The sequence below is a fragment of the Panthera uncia genome, unplaced genomic scaffold, assembly GCF_023721935.1.
Source record: "Panthera uncia isolate 11264 unplaced genomic scaffold, Puncia_PCG_1.0 HiC_scaffold_1377, whole genome shotgun sequence".
NCBI classification, from domain to species: domain Eukaryota; kingdom Metazoa; phylum Chordata; class Mammalia; order Carnivora; family Felidae; genus Panthera; species Panthera uncia.
The window spans coordinates 3,712-20,558 of NW_026058005.1; the positions used below are offsets into that span (position 1 = coordinate 3,712).

At 46.3% G+C, this 16,847-nt stretch overlaps 1 protein-coding gene across 2 annotated transcripts; it reads left to right on the forward strand.

Moving 5' to 3' along the window:
* The first annotated feature begins 6,926 nt into the window (after window positions 1-6,926).
* Window positions 6,927-16,110, forward strand: LOC125916987 (ribonuclease P protein subunit p29). 2 transcript variants are annotated; one of them, XM_049623251.1, is made up of 7 exons: window positions 6,929-7,153; window positions 9,109-9,161; window positions 10,770-10,993; window positions 12,418-12,495; window positions 12,662-12,723; window positions 14,329-14,430; window positions 15,590-16,110. In XM_049623251.1, exons 1-7 carry the CDS (start codon window positions 7,147-7,149, stop codon window positions 15,724-15,726), a joined length of 663 nt encoding a protein of 220 aa, XP_049479208.1. In that variant the 5' UTR covers window positions 6,929-7,146; the 3' UTR covers window positions 15,727-16,110. The 2 variants fall into 2 exon arrangements, with proteins under 2 accessions (XP_049479209.1, XP_049479208.1); XM_049623252.1 differs by lacking the exon at window positions 9,109-9,161 and having other exon boundaries at window positions 6,927-7,153.
* Window positions 16,111-16,847: the final 737 nt, after the last annotated feature.

Genomic DNA, 16,847 nt, shown 5'->3' on the forward strand with positions numbered 1-16,847 from the left:
TCTTTCTTTCTCTCTCCATTCAATCACCCTATGTCTTTTGATTGGAGCATCTAGTCCATTTAATTATTGATTGGCATGTACTTATTACCATTTTGCTAATTGTTTTGTAGTTGTTTTTATAGTTCTTCTTAGTTCCTTTCTTTTCTCGCTCTTTTCTCTTATGGTTTGATGACTTTAGTGTTATGTTTGGATTTGTTCCCTCTTCCTTTTTTGCATATCTATTATAGGTTTTTGGTTACCATGGGTTCATATATAACATCATAAGTATATAGCAGCCTGTAATAAGCTGACACTCACTTAAGTTCAAATGTATTCTAAAAGCACTACAGTTTTACTCCCCCCTCCACTATTTAGGTTATGATATCATACTTTACATCATTTTATTTTGTGAATTTCCTAGTTTTTTAATATATAATTGATTTTACTACCTTTGTCTTTTAACCTTCATACTAGCTTTATAAGTGATTGATCTACTACCTTTACTATGTGTTTGCTTTTACCAGTGAAGTTTTTTCTTTCATAATTTTCTTATTTCTACATATGATCTTTTCTTTTTTTTTAATTTTTTAATGTTTCTTTATTCTTGAGAAAGAGGCAGAGAGGGGCAGAGAGAGAGGGAGACACAGAATCCAAACCAGGCTCCAGGCTCTGAGATGTCAGCACAGAGCCCAACATGGGGCTCAAACTCATGAATCATGAGATCATGATCTGAGCTGAAGTCAGACACTTAACCGACTGAACCACCCAGGCACTCCTGGCCTTTTCTTTTTTGCATAAAGAAGTCTCTAACATTCTGCAAGACTAGTTTAGTGGTGATAAACTCTTTTAACTTCTGTTTAGGAAACTCTGTATCTCTCCTTTAATTCTGAATGATAACTTTACTGGGTAGAATATTCTTGGTTGCAGGGTTTTTTCCTATCAGCGCTTTGAATATATCATGCCACTCCCTTCTAGCCTGCAAGTTTCTGCTGAAAAGTCAGCTGATAGCCTTATGGGGCTTCTCTTATACATAACTATTTGCTTTCCTCTTGCTGCTTTTAAGATTCTCTATTGTTCCTTCTTGCCATTTTAATTATTATGTGTCATGGTGAAACCCTCCTTAGGTTCATTCTGTTTGAAGCTATGATTCCTGGACCTAGATATCTGTTTCATTCCCCAGGTTAGAGAAGTTTTCAACTATTAAATCTTCAAATAAGTATTCTGTCCCTTTCTCTCTCTCTCTCTTTTCTCCTTCTGGTACCCTTGTAATGTGAATGTTAGGATGCTTGATGTTGTCCCAGAAGTCCCTTAATCTATCTTCATTTTTAAAATTATTTTTTCTTTCTGGTGTTTGGGTACTCTATCCTGTCTTCCAGATCACTGATCCATTCTTTATATCCCTTAATTTACTATTGATTTCCTCTAGTGTGTTTTTCATTTCAATTATTGTATTCTTCAACTCTGATTCTTTTTGATATTGTCTATCTCTTTGTTGAAGTCGTCACTAAATTCATGCACTCTTCTCCAGTCTGGTAAGCATCATTATGACCATCACTTTAAACTCTTTATCAGGTATATTGCTTATCTCCATGCCATTTAGTTCTTTTTCTAAAGTTTTGTCTTTTTCTTTCATTTGGAGCATATTCCTCTGTCTTCTCATTTTGTTTGATTTTTTGTGTTTGCTTCTGTGAATTAAGAAAAACAACTACCTCTCCTAGTTTTGAAGGAGTAACCTTGAGTAGGAGTGTCCCCTGTATAGGCTGTATGTGCCTGGAAACTTTGGCTGGCTGGCTGGCTGGGGCTGGAGCAGGCAGAGGCTAGAAGGTCCCACAGCACTTTGTGCCAGGGTCATCCTGGTGAGATGGCTGGAGCTGTGGTGAGCATGGGCCTAAAGATCCCAGAGTGCTCTGAACCAGAGTCCCCCTGGCAGCTGGAGACAGCTGGAGATGGGAGTGGACATAGGTCGGGTAGTCCTGTGATGCTGCATGGGGCCATCCTGGCAGAAAATCTGGAGCTAGTATGTGGGCTGGGGAGTTTCAAGGTGGTCCATACTGGGACTACCTTGGCAGAACAACTGAAACTGAAGCAAGCATGGCCCAGGTGGTCCTGGGGTGCTCCAGGTTGGGACCACCCTGGTGGCATGGCTAGAGCTGAGATGGGTACAGGCTGAGGCCCTCCATGCAGATGGTCCCCTGATGGGACAGCTGCAGCTGAGGCAGGCATGTGTCAGCAAGCCTCAGGGTGCTTCAGGCCAGAGCCAGCCTGGTGTGATAGCTAGAGCTGGGGAGAGCACAGGCAGGAGGCCTTTTGGGTGGAATGGCTGCAGCTAGTGTGGACTAGGGGTCAGGGTTCACTGAGGTGGCAGGCCAGCCAGAATGCCTGGGCTCTGCTCCCATTCATGCTATCAAGATGGAGAGGAAACATAAACAATGGTGCTTGCCTGTGCCTCCAACCCCAGAGAGAGTTCCAGTAGTTCTCCCCACCATTGGTGGCCCCTCTAGTGTTAGTAAATGGGTTTCCTTACTTACAGTCTAGTTGCCCTTTAACTTTTTTTTTTTCTTTTTCTTTTTTTGCTATGCCCCAGATCAGGCAAATCTGCACATGGGTCCCTCCATGCTATCTCTCACTATCATAGTTCATAGCCTCAGGGGTGGGTTTCCCATCATTACTGTGTCTCCATTTGCTGTGTCATCCTTTGTTGTGCAGCAGCTGTTCAATCAGCCCTCAGTACTTCTTCAGGAAGAACTCTTCTCTGTGTAGGTACAGATACAGTGTGCCCATGGAAAAGGTGAGTTCAGGGTCGTCCTATGCTACCACCTCAGACTCTTCCTCCTATAATAGCATTTAAAGGTTTTAAAGTATTATAAAAGTATTTTAAAGAGTTGTCTTCCAATTCAAACATCTGGGTCATCTATGGCTCTGTTCTGGTGACTGTTCTCTTGATTACGGGTGACAGTTCCTACTTCTTTGCATGGCAGATATATTGCTTTCCAAATTTTAAGCTGTACATTGCATATTAAAGAACAGACTGAAGAAAACTAAGAGGTGTTTCCATCTCTCTCTGACCTTTTCCTGTCAGGCAGCTGTGCTGAGGGCCTGACCTCTTCACTAAGTCAGATTTTTAAACAGTTTCAGGTCCCCCTCTGGCTTCAAATATTTTGAAAGGGGAAGTCCGTCCCCTAAATCCAGCAGGGCTTTGGGATTGAAATACCACAAAAACCAGGTCTCTTTGCTTTCTAACCCTACCCCAATTCCAGTTTGAGGTGATTTTGCATCAGCTCCTTTCTCCCATCCACTTTCCCTTATTTTATACCAGAATGGACTCATACACATGTAAACACATAGCCCTTAGGCCTGGAGCTGCTTCCCCAACACCGAGCACAGGTGAGAACACGGGAGGGGAAGCATGGGCTGCATGCACACATGCTCCATGCAGCTTGCAGTGATTTCCCCGCAAATCTTTCAAATGCCTCAGGAATTGCCCCTTAAATACAGTGAAGGAGATCTCTTGGGACCTCCAAAGACCCTCCTCTTCACTCAGACACTACATCTTGAGAACCCAAACCAAGCTTTCCTCAGTCGTTCAGCTGAGAATGCAACTTCTTCAGGGAACTGGGAGAATCTATAATGTTACCATTTCAGAGATCTAGGATCAAGGTAGCCTTGAAGAATAACTTTCGGATTTTGAAAAAGTTGAGAAACCTGGATTTCAGAAACTGTTATTTGGCCACACATACTAAGTGTCATAGTCCCTGCTGCTCAGATTTCTAAATGGTTGGCCTTAAATTGACTGGGAGCACAGTGCTATCTCTTGACCAGAGGGACAAGAGATATATCATCCTCCTGTAAGCATTAGCTCTTTGATTCTTGTAGCCAGAGCACCCAATAGCCAGCAGAAAAGGGCTTGCCTAGCAGGAATGTCCAGTGTTAGCAATGGAACCTTACTGCCTAGTCTCCTGCAGCACTATTAAGCCTGAGGAATGATTGCTGGTGCCACTGTGTCCAGGTCCCCCACCACCAACACTCCCAGCTCCCCTTATCAATCAATATGCCACATTTGGGCTAGCATACAGATCAAAGGCAAAGCAGGGTCAGAGAAGTTCTTAATCTTGAGCCTCAGGGACTATGCCTGCAGCTGATGCAGGTTTATGAGAATGTAGATCATGACGGCTGTCATCTCAAACTGTGTGGTCTGTGCCAGGAGCTGCTTTAACAGGCATCACCTCACTCTATGCCTTATTGGTGTTTGTTTATAAGGCAGGTCCTAATTTTCATAGATATGCACTTATTTAATGGTAGTTGAGGCTTAATCTTTTGAGCTTAAATATGAAACTTTTCTTGAATGCTCAGCCTAACAGTTTGAATGTCTTAAAGCAGCAATCAAAAGAAACCTGCATAAATAGAGCAAAATACTAACTGTAGAACTTAAAAGCACACGGATGTTCATTGTAGACTTCTTTTCATTTTTCTGCATATTTGAAGTCTTTCACAAGTTGTTTGGGGGGGTGGGGCGTGGAAGATCACTTGCAATGATGCTCTCATTGACTTCCTATGGAACCTTCACAAAGCCACCAGTGGGAAAACACAAGTGTAGCCATGCTTGAGAGTTTATCATTTATAGCTATAAAAAGAAAAAATTGTCTTATTTTCTTTGAATAAAATTTAGAAAATAGACAAGAATCTCTCATAAACTCACTTTCACTTATACAGCCATGAAAAACTTCCTGTATAGGGGCACCTGGGTGGCTCAGTCGGTTAAGCGTCTGACTCTTCATTTCAGCTCAGGTCATGATCTCACAGTTCTTGGGTGCAAGCCCCGTGTCAGGGTCTGCACTAAAAGCAGGGAGCCTGCTTGGGATTCTCTCTCTCTCTTTCTCTCTCTCTCTCTTTCCCTGACTCCCCCCCTGCTCACACTCTCTCCTCTAAATAAATGTTTAAAAACAAACAAAAACCTTCCTGTATAGCAGTATGTCTTTCCAATCCTTTTTGTGTACACATTTAGTTTTGTGTTAATATTTTGTAACCTTTTTAAAATTGGAATCTTTTTAATGGCTGTGTGGTATTCTAATTATTAAGTTCTATAAACGTACCATACTGTAGTTCCCAAACCTAATTACTCAACAAAATCACCTGGGAATATTTTTTTAATACAGATTCTTGGGACCCATCTACTAAATAAGAATCTCTAGAGGTACTAAGGAATCTGAATTTTTGAAGCTTACCCTGTGATTATAAAGCATTTAATTAACCTACTTAATTAGCACATGCTTCATTTATTTAATCCACTACTGTTGAATATTGAGTTGTTTCTGAGGTTTTGCTATTATAAACAACAATCATAATAATATAAATATCTGTACAGACAGGTGTCACTGTACATACATAAACAATTATTTCCTGAGGATAATAAAGTGGGTTTAAAAAAAAATTGTTAACGTTTATTTATTTTTGAGAGACAAAGCACAAGCAGGGGAGGGGCAGAGAGAGAGAGAGGGAGACACAGAATCTGAAGCAGGCTCCAGGCTCTGAGCTGTCAGCACAGAGCCCCACGTGGGGCTTGAACCCACAAACAAACCTCATGACCTGAGGCAAAGTCAGACACTTAACCGACTGAGCCACCCAGGCAACCCTGTTTGTTTTTGTTTGTTTGTTTGTTTTAAAAAAGATTTAGTGATCAGGGAATTATGAAGTAACTGCAGTTCTGAGAGTGCTCATCCCAACACAAGTACAGAATTCCGTGGAAGACTGGCAGTCAGCCAAGGATGACTGGACTACTTGAGAATGGGTCAGCTGGGAGCTAAATAATCCTAACACCCCTAAAAAAGAAGCTCTCAAAGACAGAAGTCTGCCTTCTCCCTTATCTCCATAATCACAAAGGTCCTGCTCAAAAGGGCCCCCTTGAGTCTACAGCAAAGAAATTGGCTCTTACTATCTTTGAGTGTCTCATGATACTATTTTAAAATTCACATTTAGTAGTTCATATGGTATGGATCCCCAAGAACAGTTTCTTAAACTTAGTCCCATAAACCCCTAACTATTCTCAGGCATCTTCAAATGCAATACGTTTAAATGCTGTGTTTCCATTTTGATGGTAATATACATATATAAGGTTCAGGCTCACCAGGACAAGCCACTGAATTTCAGGGCCTGCAGTTTTAAGTTTAAGATCAAAATGGCACAAGGTAACCATCCAAAAACAAATCAGTTTCTCAAACTAGGATCTGTGTACATAAATTCTCCGGGTTCCCTGAGAATTTCTTTTCCTTTAAAAGGACTTTATACCTCACCCGAAGTTGAAATTCACTGACTTAAAGTACAGGGACCATATTGCTCAGGCCCAGCACTCAGCAGAAATTCAGCCTGCACACCAGGTCACTTCTGAGAGGTCTGCATCAGGCCTTCCAAGCCACAATTCTTGGACCCTTCTCCAGAGCAGTAAGAATCCTTCCTTGCCTTTTAACTTCCTGACAGACACTAGCGTCTCAAGAAAACGTTCAGACTATCAAGCCCAGCCCACTCACAAGTGTTGGGGAAAAGGAAGCCTGGAAATGGGAAGTGACTTAAAGCGAGATCACACAGCAGGACAAAACTATAACCTAAGCCTTCTATCCCAACTTCAGCGCCTCGGTTAATCTGTAGAGAACGCTGGTTAAAGACTCCAACGGACCTCATTCCCACCATTGCCGTCCTCCCCTGGTCCCCAACGTCCCCGCGGTCCTCTTCAAGTTGGCTCGCCTCGCTCTACTCCAGCTCTTCACAAGCAGTCCACAAGTCCTAACCGCAACCCCACGGCTTCTGACCTTCCTCCGTCTATAGGACACGCAAGCTGAAAAACCTCCATACAGGAGATACACCCTCAGGACCAGCAGCACCTCTCGCCGCAGCGGGGCCCGCTTCCAGGCGCATGCGCTAGCTTAGGTCGACGCGCGTCCGTGACGTCACGGGCGGCGCCATCTGACAGCAGCCCTGCGCGCCGGCGATCCCAGCAGAGTTGGAGCGTGTCCGTCTGGCGATTTAGCGTGCCTTGCGAGCTTGGGCCCAAGAAGTCTCTTCACTACAAACTTTGGCGAGAGAAGTTCTGATGGCCGAGGGCTGCTGAAGAAAGTGAAGAAGAGTGAGCGACGCCCGCAGGAAACGTCATCAGAGCGCACCGGAAGCGGCCCGAGGATGAAGAGTAAGCGGGGTGCAGGGCCTCGAAACTGGGGTGGGGTGGGATGTAAGTGGTCGGGGAGTTGGTGCTAGTGGGTGAACAGGGTCACTGCGAAGTCCAAACGGAACTGGTGTGGGAATTGTCCTGCCTTACATAAGTGAAACTGAGGCCCAGAGTCCCGGTTGGCCTGGCTCGGTGTCTGAGCCAAGTATTGATGTCAGAGCTGGCGGCAGGTCCCCCACAGGGGCCTGCTCAATGGTGTGTGGTGTTAAAGGAGGGCCCAAGACCTTACCGCCGACTGGGCCACCGCCTCTCTTTCCACCGCCTCCCACTTGGTGACGGTGGTTAAGGCCCAGATACTCTTTACGACCTGGTTTCCCCTTCTGTAAGGTGCTGGTAGTGGTATCTGCCCAGCCTTCCTGCTGTTCTGTGAACGACCCTTGTCAGGTGGAAAGCGTAGGGAGCATGCTGGGGAATGGTATCGCTAACCCAGGACTCGGGAGTTGAGCAGAGGATAGCAATGCCAAGGAGGGGAGCAAGCACCCAGGGGAGTGTAGACACCGTTAAAGCTGGTCTTTGGATCAGTATTTTCATTTCGATCTGTGCCACTCCCTATCTCTGTTACCAAGTTACGTGTCTCAGCTTATATGAGCGGCAATTTTCTCATGTGCATAATAGGAATAATAACCACTTTAAAGGATTGTTGGGAAAATATATGTAACTTTTAACCAGGTACATGGCAAGTAATGAATGCTGGATAGTCGTTACGTATATTGCTTCAGAAAAGACTTTCATGTCGAAACAACTGTGACAGTTGAAGCAAAGTCGTTCCTGGGGTGCTCTTTAGAAATAAGTTTTACTCCCATTCTTCCATCTGAGGGAGAGCCAGACTCATATATAATATAATATAATATAATATAATATAATATAATATAACACATTAGTTTGCTTTTTCATATGTACTCAAGGAAGCATAAGGGACCTGGAGTGAGATTGATAGAGCATTGTGTAAACCATATTTTCTAGTCTTTTGACCCTTAAACCAGGCCTTTGTCTTATTCTTATTCCATTCACACCCGTACTCTGTGCCTACAGCCATCTTTTTATTCTTCAGGCAAATTAAGAAATGTGGAAGTTTTTAGAGGTCAAAACCACATTGATCAATATATATATTTTGAACTTGAATAAAGACCTACTGTATTTTATCAGTTTAAGACACCATCTATTGTGTGATACATCCCAATTTCATAGATGTTAAAATGTGAAAAATCTTTTTTTTAACATCTTACAGTCAACAAAGTGTAATATTTCCTACCATCTGCATCCTGGGACTCTCTAGTGTATAACTTTTTTTTTTTTTTAAGTTTATTTATTTATTTTGAGAGAGAGAGCAGGGGAGGAGCAGAGGGAGAGAGAGAGAATCCCAAGCAAGCTCTGCGCTGCCATTACAGAACCCAATGTGGGGCTCAAATTCAAGAACCATGAGGCCATGAGCTGAGCTGAAACCAAGACCAAGAGTCAGATGCTTAACCAGTGAGCCACACAGACACCCCTGTATCATATAACTTTTAAATGAGTTGCTTAATTAGACTTCTAGAGCAACTGTTCAAGCTCCTAACCAAGCTCCTAGTGTGGTCTGCTGAACTGCAGTAGCATCTGAAACTTGTTACAAATGCAGAATCTGGGATTGGGGCCCAAGTGTCTACATTTTAATGAGATCCTAGAGATGCTTACGTAAATTAACAGTTGAGAAGCACTGTTCTAAAGCACACCTTAGGAACTTCTCAGATGGGTGGTCGGGGGTGGGGGGGAATAAGAGGCATCCAAGAAAGCTTTGAAGCTGTACTCTTTATAGCACCCAATCTTCTTCTATCTCTAAGTAAGCAGAGTTATTTTCATAGTTAGAAAAGTCTTTGCTTTATAGCCATACCCAATAGGAATTATCATTTCTTATTTGTTTGTTTGCTTTAATCCCCCAGGTGTGATCTACCACGCCTTTTCTCAGAAAGAGGCAAAAGAGTTCGATGTTCAGGTACTGTGCATGGCAGGAAGTCTGGGAATAACAGAGGTGATGACAGAATGGCTCAGTACTCCAGTCTTGCTTTAGATGTCCTTTCCCACATCTTACTCCTCGTCTTTCTAGTAGATGTGTTAGGCTCAGCCAAGATCTGTTGTTCTGATGGCCTGTTTCCATATGCTCGCCTCTTCTTATCTTGTTTGGTAAACTAAGACTTCTTAATCTTGTGTCATCTTTCACTGTGCTGAGGTCACTGGGCTATGCCCACCTGAAACTTGGCGCGGTGAGCACTATCATTTGACTTTGTCACTGTGCCCCCTTTTCTCTTGAAGAGGGCAGGCAAATCACATTTCATAAGTGGAATATATGGATTATATTTGGATGCTGCACACATGCTTTGTCAGTTTGGCAGAAGCTCCCCTGGTGACTCCTCTTGAGGGAGTTAACATGAAACCAAGATTTTAAAAGATTGATATTCCTTTATCTGGCTTCTCCATGAAGAGGGACTACTTAGGTATTTAAAAGAAGCAAATAATTGTCCTCTCGCAGTAATAATGATGATGATCATGAGTCTTTAGTTAGTATCTAAAGGTGCAAAGCTGAAGCCAACTGCCATTTTTACTGTGAGCTACCTTGAAGACGAGGTGAATCACATCTTGATGCCCCCCATTGTCCCTTCTTCTCCTCCATAAGGGAGAGCTTATTATTGACACGTGAGCTTCAAGGTGTTCGCAGCCCGGTTAGTGCAGCAGGGTTCAGGAGATGGCCCAGCGAAGAGGCAGGGCCTCAGTACACAGTGCTCGCTGGGGCTGTGGCAGACCTAGGACAGAGCCACCTGAATGAGGAGTAGATTGGTGGAGCTCCCAGCTTGAGAGGCAGAGATGTTTGGAGTTCCTTCAAGAATTACGATAGTTATGACAGTTATTTTGCCCAGAGGTCCTAAGAGCCTCTGCTAAGTACAGTGAATTGATGTTCTGCTCTGTGTGGGAGAAGTTGAGCACAGGAGGCTGAGATGCATTGGCACTTCCTTTCCCCAAGTGGTGCGGGAGCAGACTTAGTGAGTAGCCATGACATGTCCACGGGGCCAAACCCAAGGAAAGAGGATTGCATCGTGGGCACAGTGTCAAAATTCCTACCCCCCAAGGCATGGCCCACCCTGGAGCAGCAGGTGGTGCCAGCTTCCCAAGCGTCAGATCATTTCCTTTGAGGCCATAGCTTGGTTCTCTGAACTCGCCTTCCTCTGGTCATGACTGATTAAGTGTTGTCATACGTTTCCCAAGCTCTCCTCCCTGCCAAGGGTCAGAGAAGTCTTTTCTTCCACATATAAAGGGGTTTTGGTTTTTTTATCCTCAAAATAACCTCTAAGAAGTAGGGCAGAAAGTCGAATTTTGACGTGGCTGTTTTGTGTGGCAGTCACAAATTGGCATTTGAGTGTGACTTTCGCATCTGAACAGCTGTGGGAGCTAACATCCAGCACATGAGTGGCTGTGTGAGGCTCAGTGGGCAGATAGATGGGTCCGCGATGGCGTCCCATCTGCGGTTGCAGTGCTGTGTAAGAGGGCGTGGGTTCCAGGGCTGTCCCAACCAGAGCAGTGGGCACCGTGCCACCTTGTCCCTGTGCAGCTTCCGGGAGCCCAGCAGGCCGAGGCCTTCGTGAGGGCCTTCCTGAAGCGCAGCTTGCCCCACATGAGCCAGCAAGCCCGCGAGGACCACCTGCAACGCAAGGCTGTCGTTCTGGAGTACTCCGCTCGCCGGAAGCGAAAAGAGAAGAAAAAAAAATCCAAAGGCCTCTCTGCCAGGCAGAGGAGGGAGCTGAGGCTCTTTGACATTAAGCCAGAGCAGCAGAGGTACGCCAAGTCTTTCCTGCCTTTCTACGTAGGGCAGCTTAATCTTCCCTGTCTCGGCTGGACTTGGGAAGCCCAGCGCCAGTTGGCAGCCCCTTTCCTCTTAAGCTATCGGAGCTTCTCCCACTTCTGCCACAAGGGGGCAGCGTTCCTTTACCAATTCAGACCGTGTTTGGGCTTGGCTTTTAAAGTGAGACGCTGTGAGGCTCTTGCTGTTTTAGTGTTTGGCTTCCGTCCTAGCCTTAACTAATGAGACTCGTACCATAAGTGAGTCTGTTACCCATGGCAACAGGCTGTTTGTCTTTCAGCTTTCCTAGAAAAAGAGGAACTGATATTTCTTAATATATACTCTTTATAACTTTTAATAGTACTAGACAGAATCATCCACTGGGGTTTTATTGCCAAAGAATGTGCTGCCCACATGTTGTAGAAGTTTCTGAAAGGGACGCATCACTCCGTGGGAGGATGTGTTCCTCCCTCCAGCTGACACTGCATCTCTCCTTGGCTACGGTTCTGCATATGTGCGTCTTAGGACTGGTTTTAGACTCTCATGCCAACACCGGTAGCCAGATAGCCTCCCACATCCCACAAAACAAAGTCATTCACTTTGCCCATGGCCCCTCTTGCAAAAAGAGCTGGCCTTTGGGTGGAGGAAGGGGCCGCTGCCTGCCCAGTTTTCCTCGCTGGCTTCTGCACCCATAGAGCCCACTTCAAGTGTGAGCCTGAGGTTCTCACTTTTCTAACCAATAGTGTCATGTAAACAGACTCCCCATGAGGTAACGGACCAGTACTGATGACCCCAGAGGACAGCCTTTGAGGTCTTCTTACCTGTTCCCTCCCTTTGGTCCCACCACCTGCTCAGTCACCTTCCAGACACCTGTTACCTTCCATGGGGGTGTACATGACAGCCAGCAACTCCTGTTTACTCCTGGGTTACCGGGTTCAGCTCTTGTAACAGAAGACCTCAAGTAGCAGTGGCTTAAGCAAGATCGAAGTTTGTTTCTCTCATGAAAAGAAGTCTGTGTGAGCACCACCCTGGGCTGGTGTGGCAGAAACCCAGGCAGTGCCTCCCCGGGTGCATCGTGGCTGCTCTGTCATCTGTGGATGTTGCCTCATGGTCTAAGGTGTCTGAGCCCCAGCTGTCAAGGCTGTATCTAGCCAGCAAGAAGGGTGGAGGGGCAAAGGAGGGCAACACCTTCTTCTCACTTAGCCTCAAGAGGGTTCTAGCAGTGAGGAAACTGAGGTTCAAAAGGTGAAGGTACTTGATTTTAGTCAGGTTATCTGCTGTAGAACTAGGATCTGCACCCAGTCCCCAGTGACCCACATCAGGATCCTTGGCATCAGGCCATGCTCTGTGCTCTCTCGATGTTATATTGCCCGGCTCATGTCACCTAACTTTTTACTTCTGTCTGACTTTGGTTCCACAGTTACAATCTTTTTCTCCCTCTACATGAACTCTGGAAACAGTACATCCGGGATCTGTGCGGTGGTCTCAAGCCAGACACGTGAGTTGCATTTCTGAAGCCTTGCCCTTTGGGGCAAAACCCAAGTCTTATGATCACTATAAATGCAACCTTAGGCACCAGTTGGCCACAGATGTTTGTAGACCTGTTTGATCCTTTCAGAACTCTTGATCATGGTGTATGTTAAGGGCTTCTGTTTACCTCCTAGGCAGCCACAGATGATTCAGGCCAAGCTGTTAAAGGCAGATCTTCATGGGGCTCTTGTTTCAGGTAACTTGCCTAAGATCATATGATCACCCGAATGCCCAAGGCATCACTCAGTGGCACCATAGCTCTGTGCTACAGGGTTAGACACACTCCTTGCCATGTGGATATTTCCAGACCACCAACACTGAGAGTGGGAGACAACTAGCTACCTAAGCTAGTTATGGACACTTTTTGGACACACTCTAAATGGTCTTTGTGTACCTTTCCACCCAAGGACCCCACCTACTATCCCAGAGGGCACAGCAGCTGCTGGCACTTGCCCACAGCCTTGAACAGAAAGTCCCTTTCATCCACTTCCCCATGGTTTTAAATGTCAGCTATGGACTTACAGCTCCCAGGTTGTCCTCTCCAATGCAGACCTCCCCCTGAACATCTTTGTTCATCCTGCTGTCCTGTCCACTGGATGTAGCCACCCACATGTACATGGGTGTCATAAGCTGCACATATCCAAAACAGCTCCAGGCCTCTCCATAAATCAGCCCTTTCCCTGGGGTTCCCCATCTCTGTTCATGGTACCAGTGTTTACCCTGGCTGTTCAGGCCAAAAGCCTGGGAAAGATCACATTTCTTCTTTCTTAATCCCTCACCTCCATCCATCAGCATGTCCTAGTCCCCAAATCTAAGCCTCCACCATCTCCCCTGGATTCCTGTAGAAGCTGCTGACACACTTCTCCCCCAACCAGGCAGCCAGAGGGAAGGTTTTATACCAGAAATCAGACCATGTTTCTCTTCTACTTCCTTACTGTGGTCTGAAAGGCCCCTGTGACTTTATTGAACACCAGGTCTAACCACAGTGGCCTGATTTCTGCTTCTCCCACACCAAGCTTGGCCATGCCTCAGGGCCTTTGCATTTGTCCCTTCTCCCTGCCCAGAATTCTGTGTGTTCACAGACTGACTGCTTCTCATTATTCAGGCCCCTACTCAGATGTCACTTCCCCCGAGGGTCTACCAACACTAAAACCCTCCTCCCCATTACCTTGTTCTTTTTTTGTTCATAGCAATTACCGCTGTCAAAACACAGTTTTGTGGTTTGGTACACATTCCCCTCCTACCATTGGAACATCAGCTCCCTGAGAACAGAACCTAGGACAGTCTTATTCACCGCTGTGCCTAGCAGCTACCTCAAACAGTGCCAGGCACATAGCAAGCGCTCAGTCCGCTGGCTATACTGGGGCATGGGTCAGGAGAGGTGAGGGGCTGGCTCCCTGTGGTGGCAGTTCACCCTACTCGTTGCTCGATGGCCGGTAGCAAGATTCCATTCTGACCAGAGTTTGGGAGGTCATGGGAAGACCATGATGGACAGGTGTCCCTTCAGATTCCATCAGTGACACTTGGCCCCTTCCCAGCAGCCTGTGGGTCTTGGTGGTGCCAGACATACACGTGACCTCTTGGCTCCAGAGTCCTTCCCATGACCCCATGGCTGCAGGCCCTCCAAAGGACACCTTGGCAAAGCAACCCAGAGGCTACAAAGCCACAGGCAAGGGATTGGGACTTTGACTTCTCATCCAGCTTGGTCCCTGTCGAGCTGAGGAACTTCCCCCTGCCTAGCTGGTTGTGGCTCCCCCAGCACCACAGAGGCCAAGGCTTCAAACGCCCTTTTCTTTTGCAGTCACAAAATCCAAATGCCCCTCCTACGTGGGTGTTACAGGAATCCTTCTACAGGAAACAAAGCACGTTTTCAAAATTATCACCAAAGAAGACCGCCTAAAAGGTACGTAACTGTGTCTCAGGGCGTTGTGGTTTGTGGCCTCCCCAGCTTCATCAGCCCTTTACTAGTGGCTTCAGTGGGTCAGTTTGGTCTCTCAGGTCAGCACAGATTACAGATACCTGCTGACCATGCAGTCCACACCTTCAGAGGGCATCCTTGCCCCTGTGGCTCTCCCTGAGGCATCCCTGCACCCAGTCAGCAGCCTCGGCCTGATACGATGGAAGGAAGGGCTGTAGGGTCTGCCTCCAGACACCTGAGTCTACTTCTATGACGGAGACCCCCCCACCCTGCCCAAAGGCTACTGCCTTTCAGAGGAACGGGGCTAAGCAGACAATGGGGGGAGCTAAGGTGGTGCCTGTCCCTGGAGTGTTCCAAGATCTTTCCCTTTCTGGTGACCCTTTGGGTCATCCACTTGATGTGCTAGAGCTCACTGTTGTAGCAGAGATGGGTGTGCACCACTGGTCTGTCGAGATTTCCATACTCCTTGCCTGCAAATCTGAGATTTCAGAACCACAGTGGGAGGTTTTGGTTCCTTAAATTTTGGAGCTTGGTTTTTCTTGTTGCTGCCTTCCATTTCCTTGTATTCTCATTCTAAACCTCAGAAAATGGTACACAGGTGTCCCCAGTGAGCACAGGCCATGAGTCCATCTTAAGGTGATGTGGGAAGACCTATTTATAGCACTTTTTCTGGGAATTTGGCTTGAGCCTTTGACCCTGAAAATTGGGTGTTGAGTTATATCTACGGTCTGAGTAAACTGGCCACATGACCGAATAATGCCCTGTGATCCTGGTACTGCTAACCTTTGTGGGTTTCCCATTTCTTATTAGCTTACTTTATTTTTTTATTTTTTTAATGTTTATTCATTATTTTTGAGAGAGAGAGACAGATCGCGATCAGGGGAGGAGCAGAGAGAGAGGGAGACACAGAATCCGAAGCAGGCTCCAGGCTCCAAACTGTCAGCACAGAGCCCGACGCGGGGCTCGAACTCACAGACCGCGAGATCATGACTTGAGCTGAAGTCAGACCTCAACCGACTAAGCCACCCAGGCACCCCTTAGCTTACTTTCCAATACAGACATTTTAGGAATAGTTTCTGCATAAACGTGAACTTACTGTCAGGATTTTTTTTTTTCTCATCCTTTTTCCTCCTTTGTTTTCCAGTTATCCCCAAGCTAAACTGTGTGTTCACAGTGGAAATTGATGGCTTCATTTCCTATATTTATGGAAGCAAATTCCAGCTTCGGTCAAGTGAGCGATCTGCAAAGAAATTCAAAGCAAAGGGAACATTTGACCTGTGAGCTCTTTGCTATGGAGGCAATTGTTTGTGACCCCAAGGACTGGAAACACCTGAGTGCCCGCCTTTCGGTGAAAAGATGGCCAGGCCGGTTCTAGTTATAGACCACCTCTACCCCATTAACACTGGAGTTAAGAACAATTCATCATCCGGGAAAAACACACCACAATGAACGAAGAAGTCAGGGAACGTAGGGATGTCCATGTCTAGGTGATTTTGAACTTGTATTGCTCCCATGAGAGAAAAGACTGGCAGAAAACACCAGGATTACCACGGTTGACTTGACTAGTGGCATTATTAGATTTTTATTTCTTCTTCATACTTTTCTGTGTTTCCTGAATGGTCTGCGATGGATCCGTTGTTTATGTAATAATAAAATATTAGTAGGTACTAATAGGCTCTTGTTGGGAAGAAACAGTCCCTCCGACGCAGCTGGTTTGGAAGGGAAGTGAGCCGGAGGCTGTGCCTGGGTGGCGGCTTCACTTTCACCCCGTAGACAGCTGCCATCAGGCACCCGATTCCCAGGGTCAGTCAGTGTATCTGACATGTTGTTTTACATCACACCCACTGTCGAACTCCTTGACCTAACTGGAGTTCCCCTTGCTTTTCCAAGGAAGCAGAAGAGTGAGGGGTGACGTCGCAGAGGGGCTTTGGACTCATTCACTCTAGGGATTAGAACTGGGATGGGACACGGAGGCAGCATGCCGCGTCAGGGTGTGCCTTAATGGCTCTTTGGTACTGGGAGCTCGGACCTGTATACAGAACGTTGTATTCCTGTGACTCTTAGGCTCCAGGGAAGGTAGGCTGAGGGGAAATAAGACTGCAGCTCTGATCTACCAGGCAAGCCTGAGTCCCCAGCTGTGCCACCTCAGCTGAGCCCCTGGTTCCATTCTGCTATCTGAAGCCTTGGCTGTTCTGTCTGACCAGCCCTGTGTGGTGGTGTGTGCCTCTAGGCCGCTAGCTGACGTCCTTCTAGGCAGGCATGAGCAAGGACAGGGCGTGGACCAGCGTCCAGTGTTCTGTATTAGGAACGTCACAGAGCTCAGAAGGACCCACGGCCCCTTTCCTTTTGAGAAGTGGGCTTTTGCCGACCAACCAGAAACATGCCTAGTGACAAACTGGCAG

What these genes read in the sequence shown, in the direction of transcription:
- LOC125916987 (XM_049623251.1), top strand. An exon ending in CAAAAGAGTTCGATGTTCAG is followed by an intron (nt 9,162 to 10,769) that starts GTACTGTGCATG and finishes GTCCCTGTGCAG; the next exon opens with CTTCCGGGAGCCCAGCAGGC. An exon ending in GGTGGTCTCAAGCCAGACAC is followed by an intron (nt 12,496 to 12,661) that starts GTGAGTTGCATT and finishes TTTACCTCCTAG; the next exon opens with GCAGCCACAGATGATTCAGG.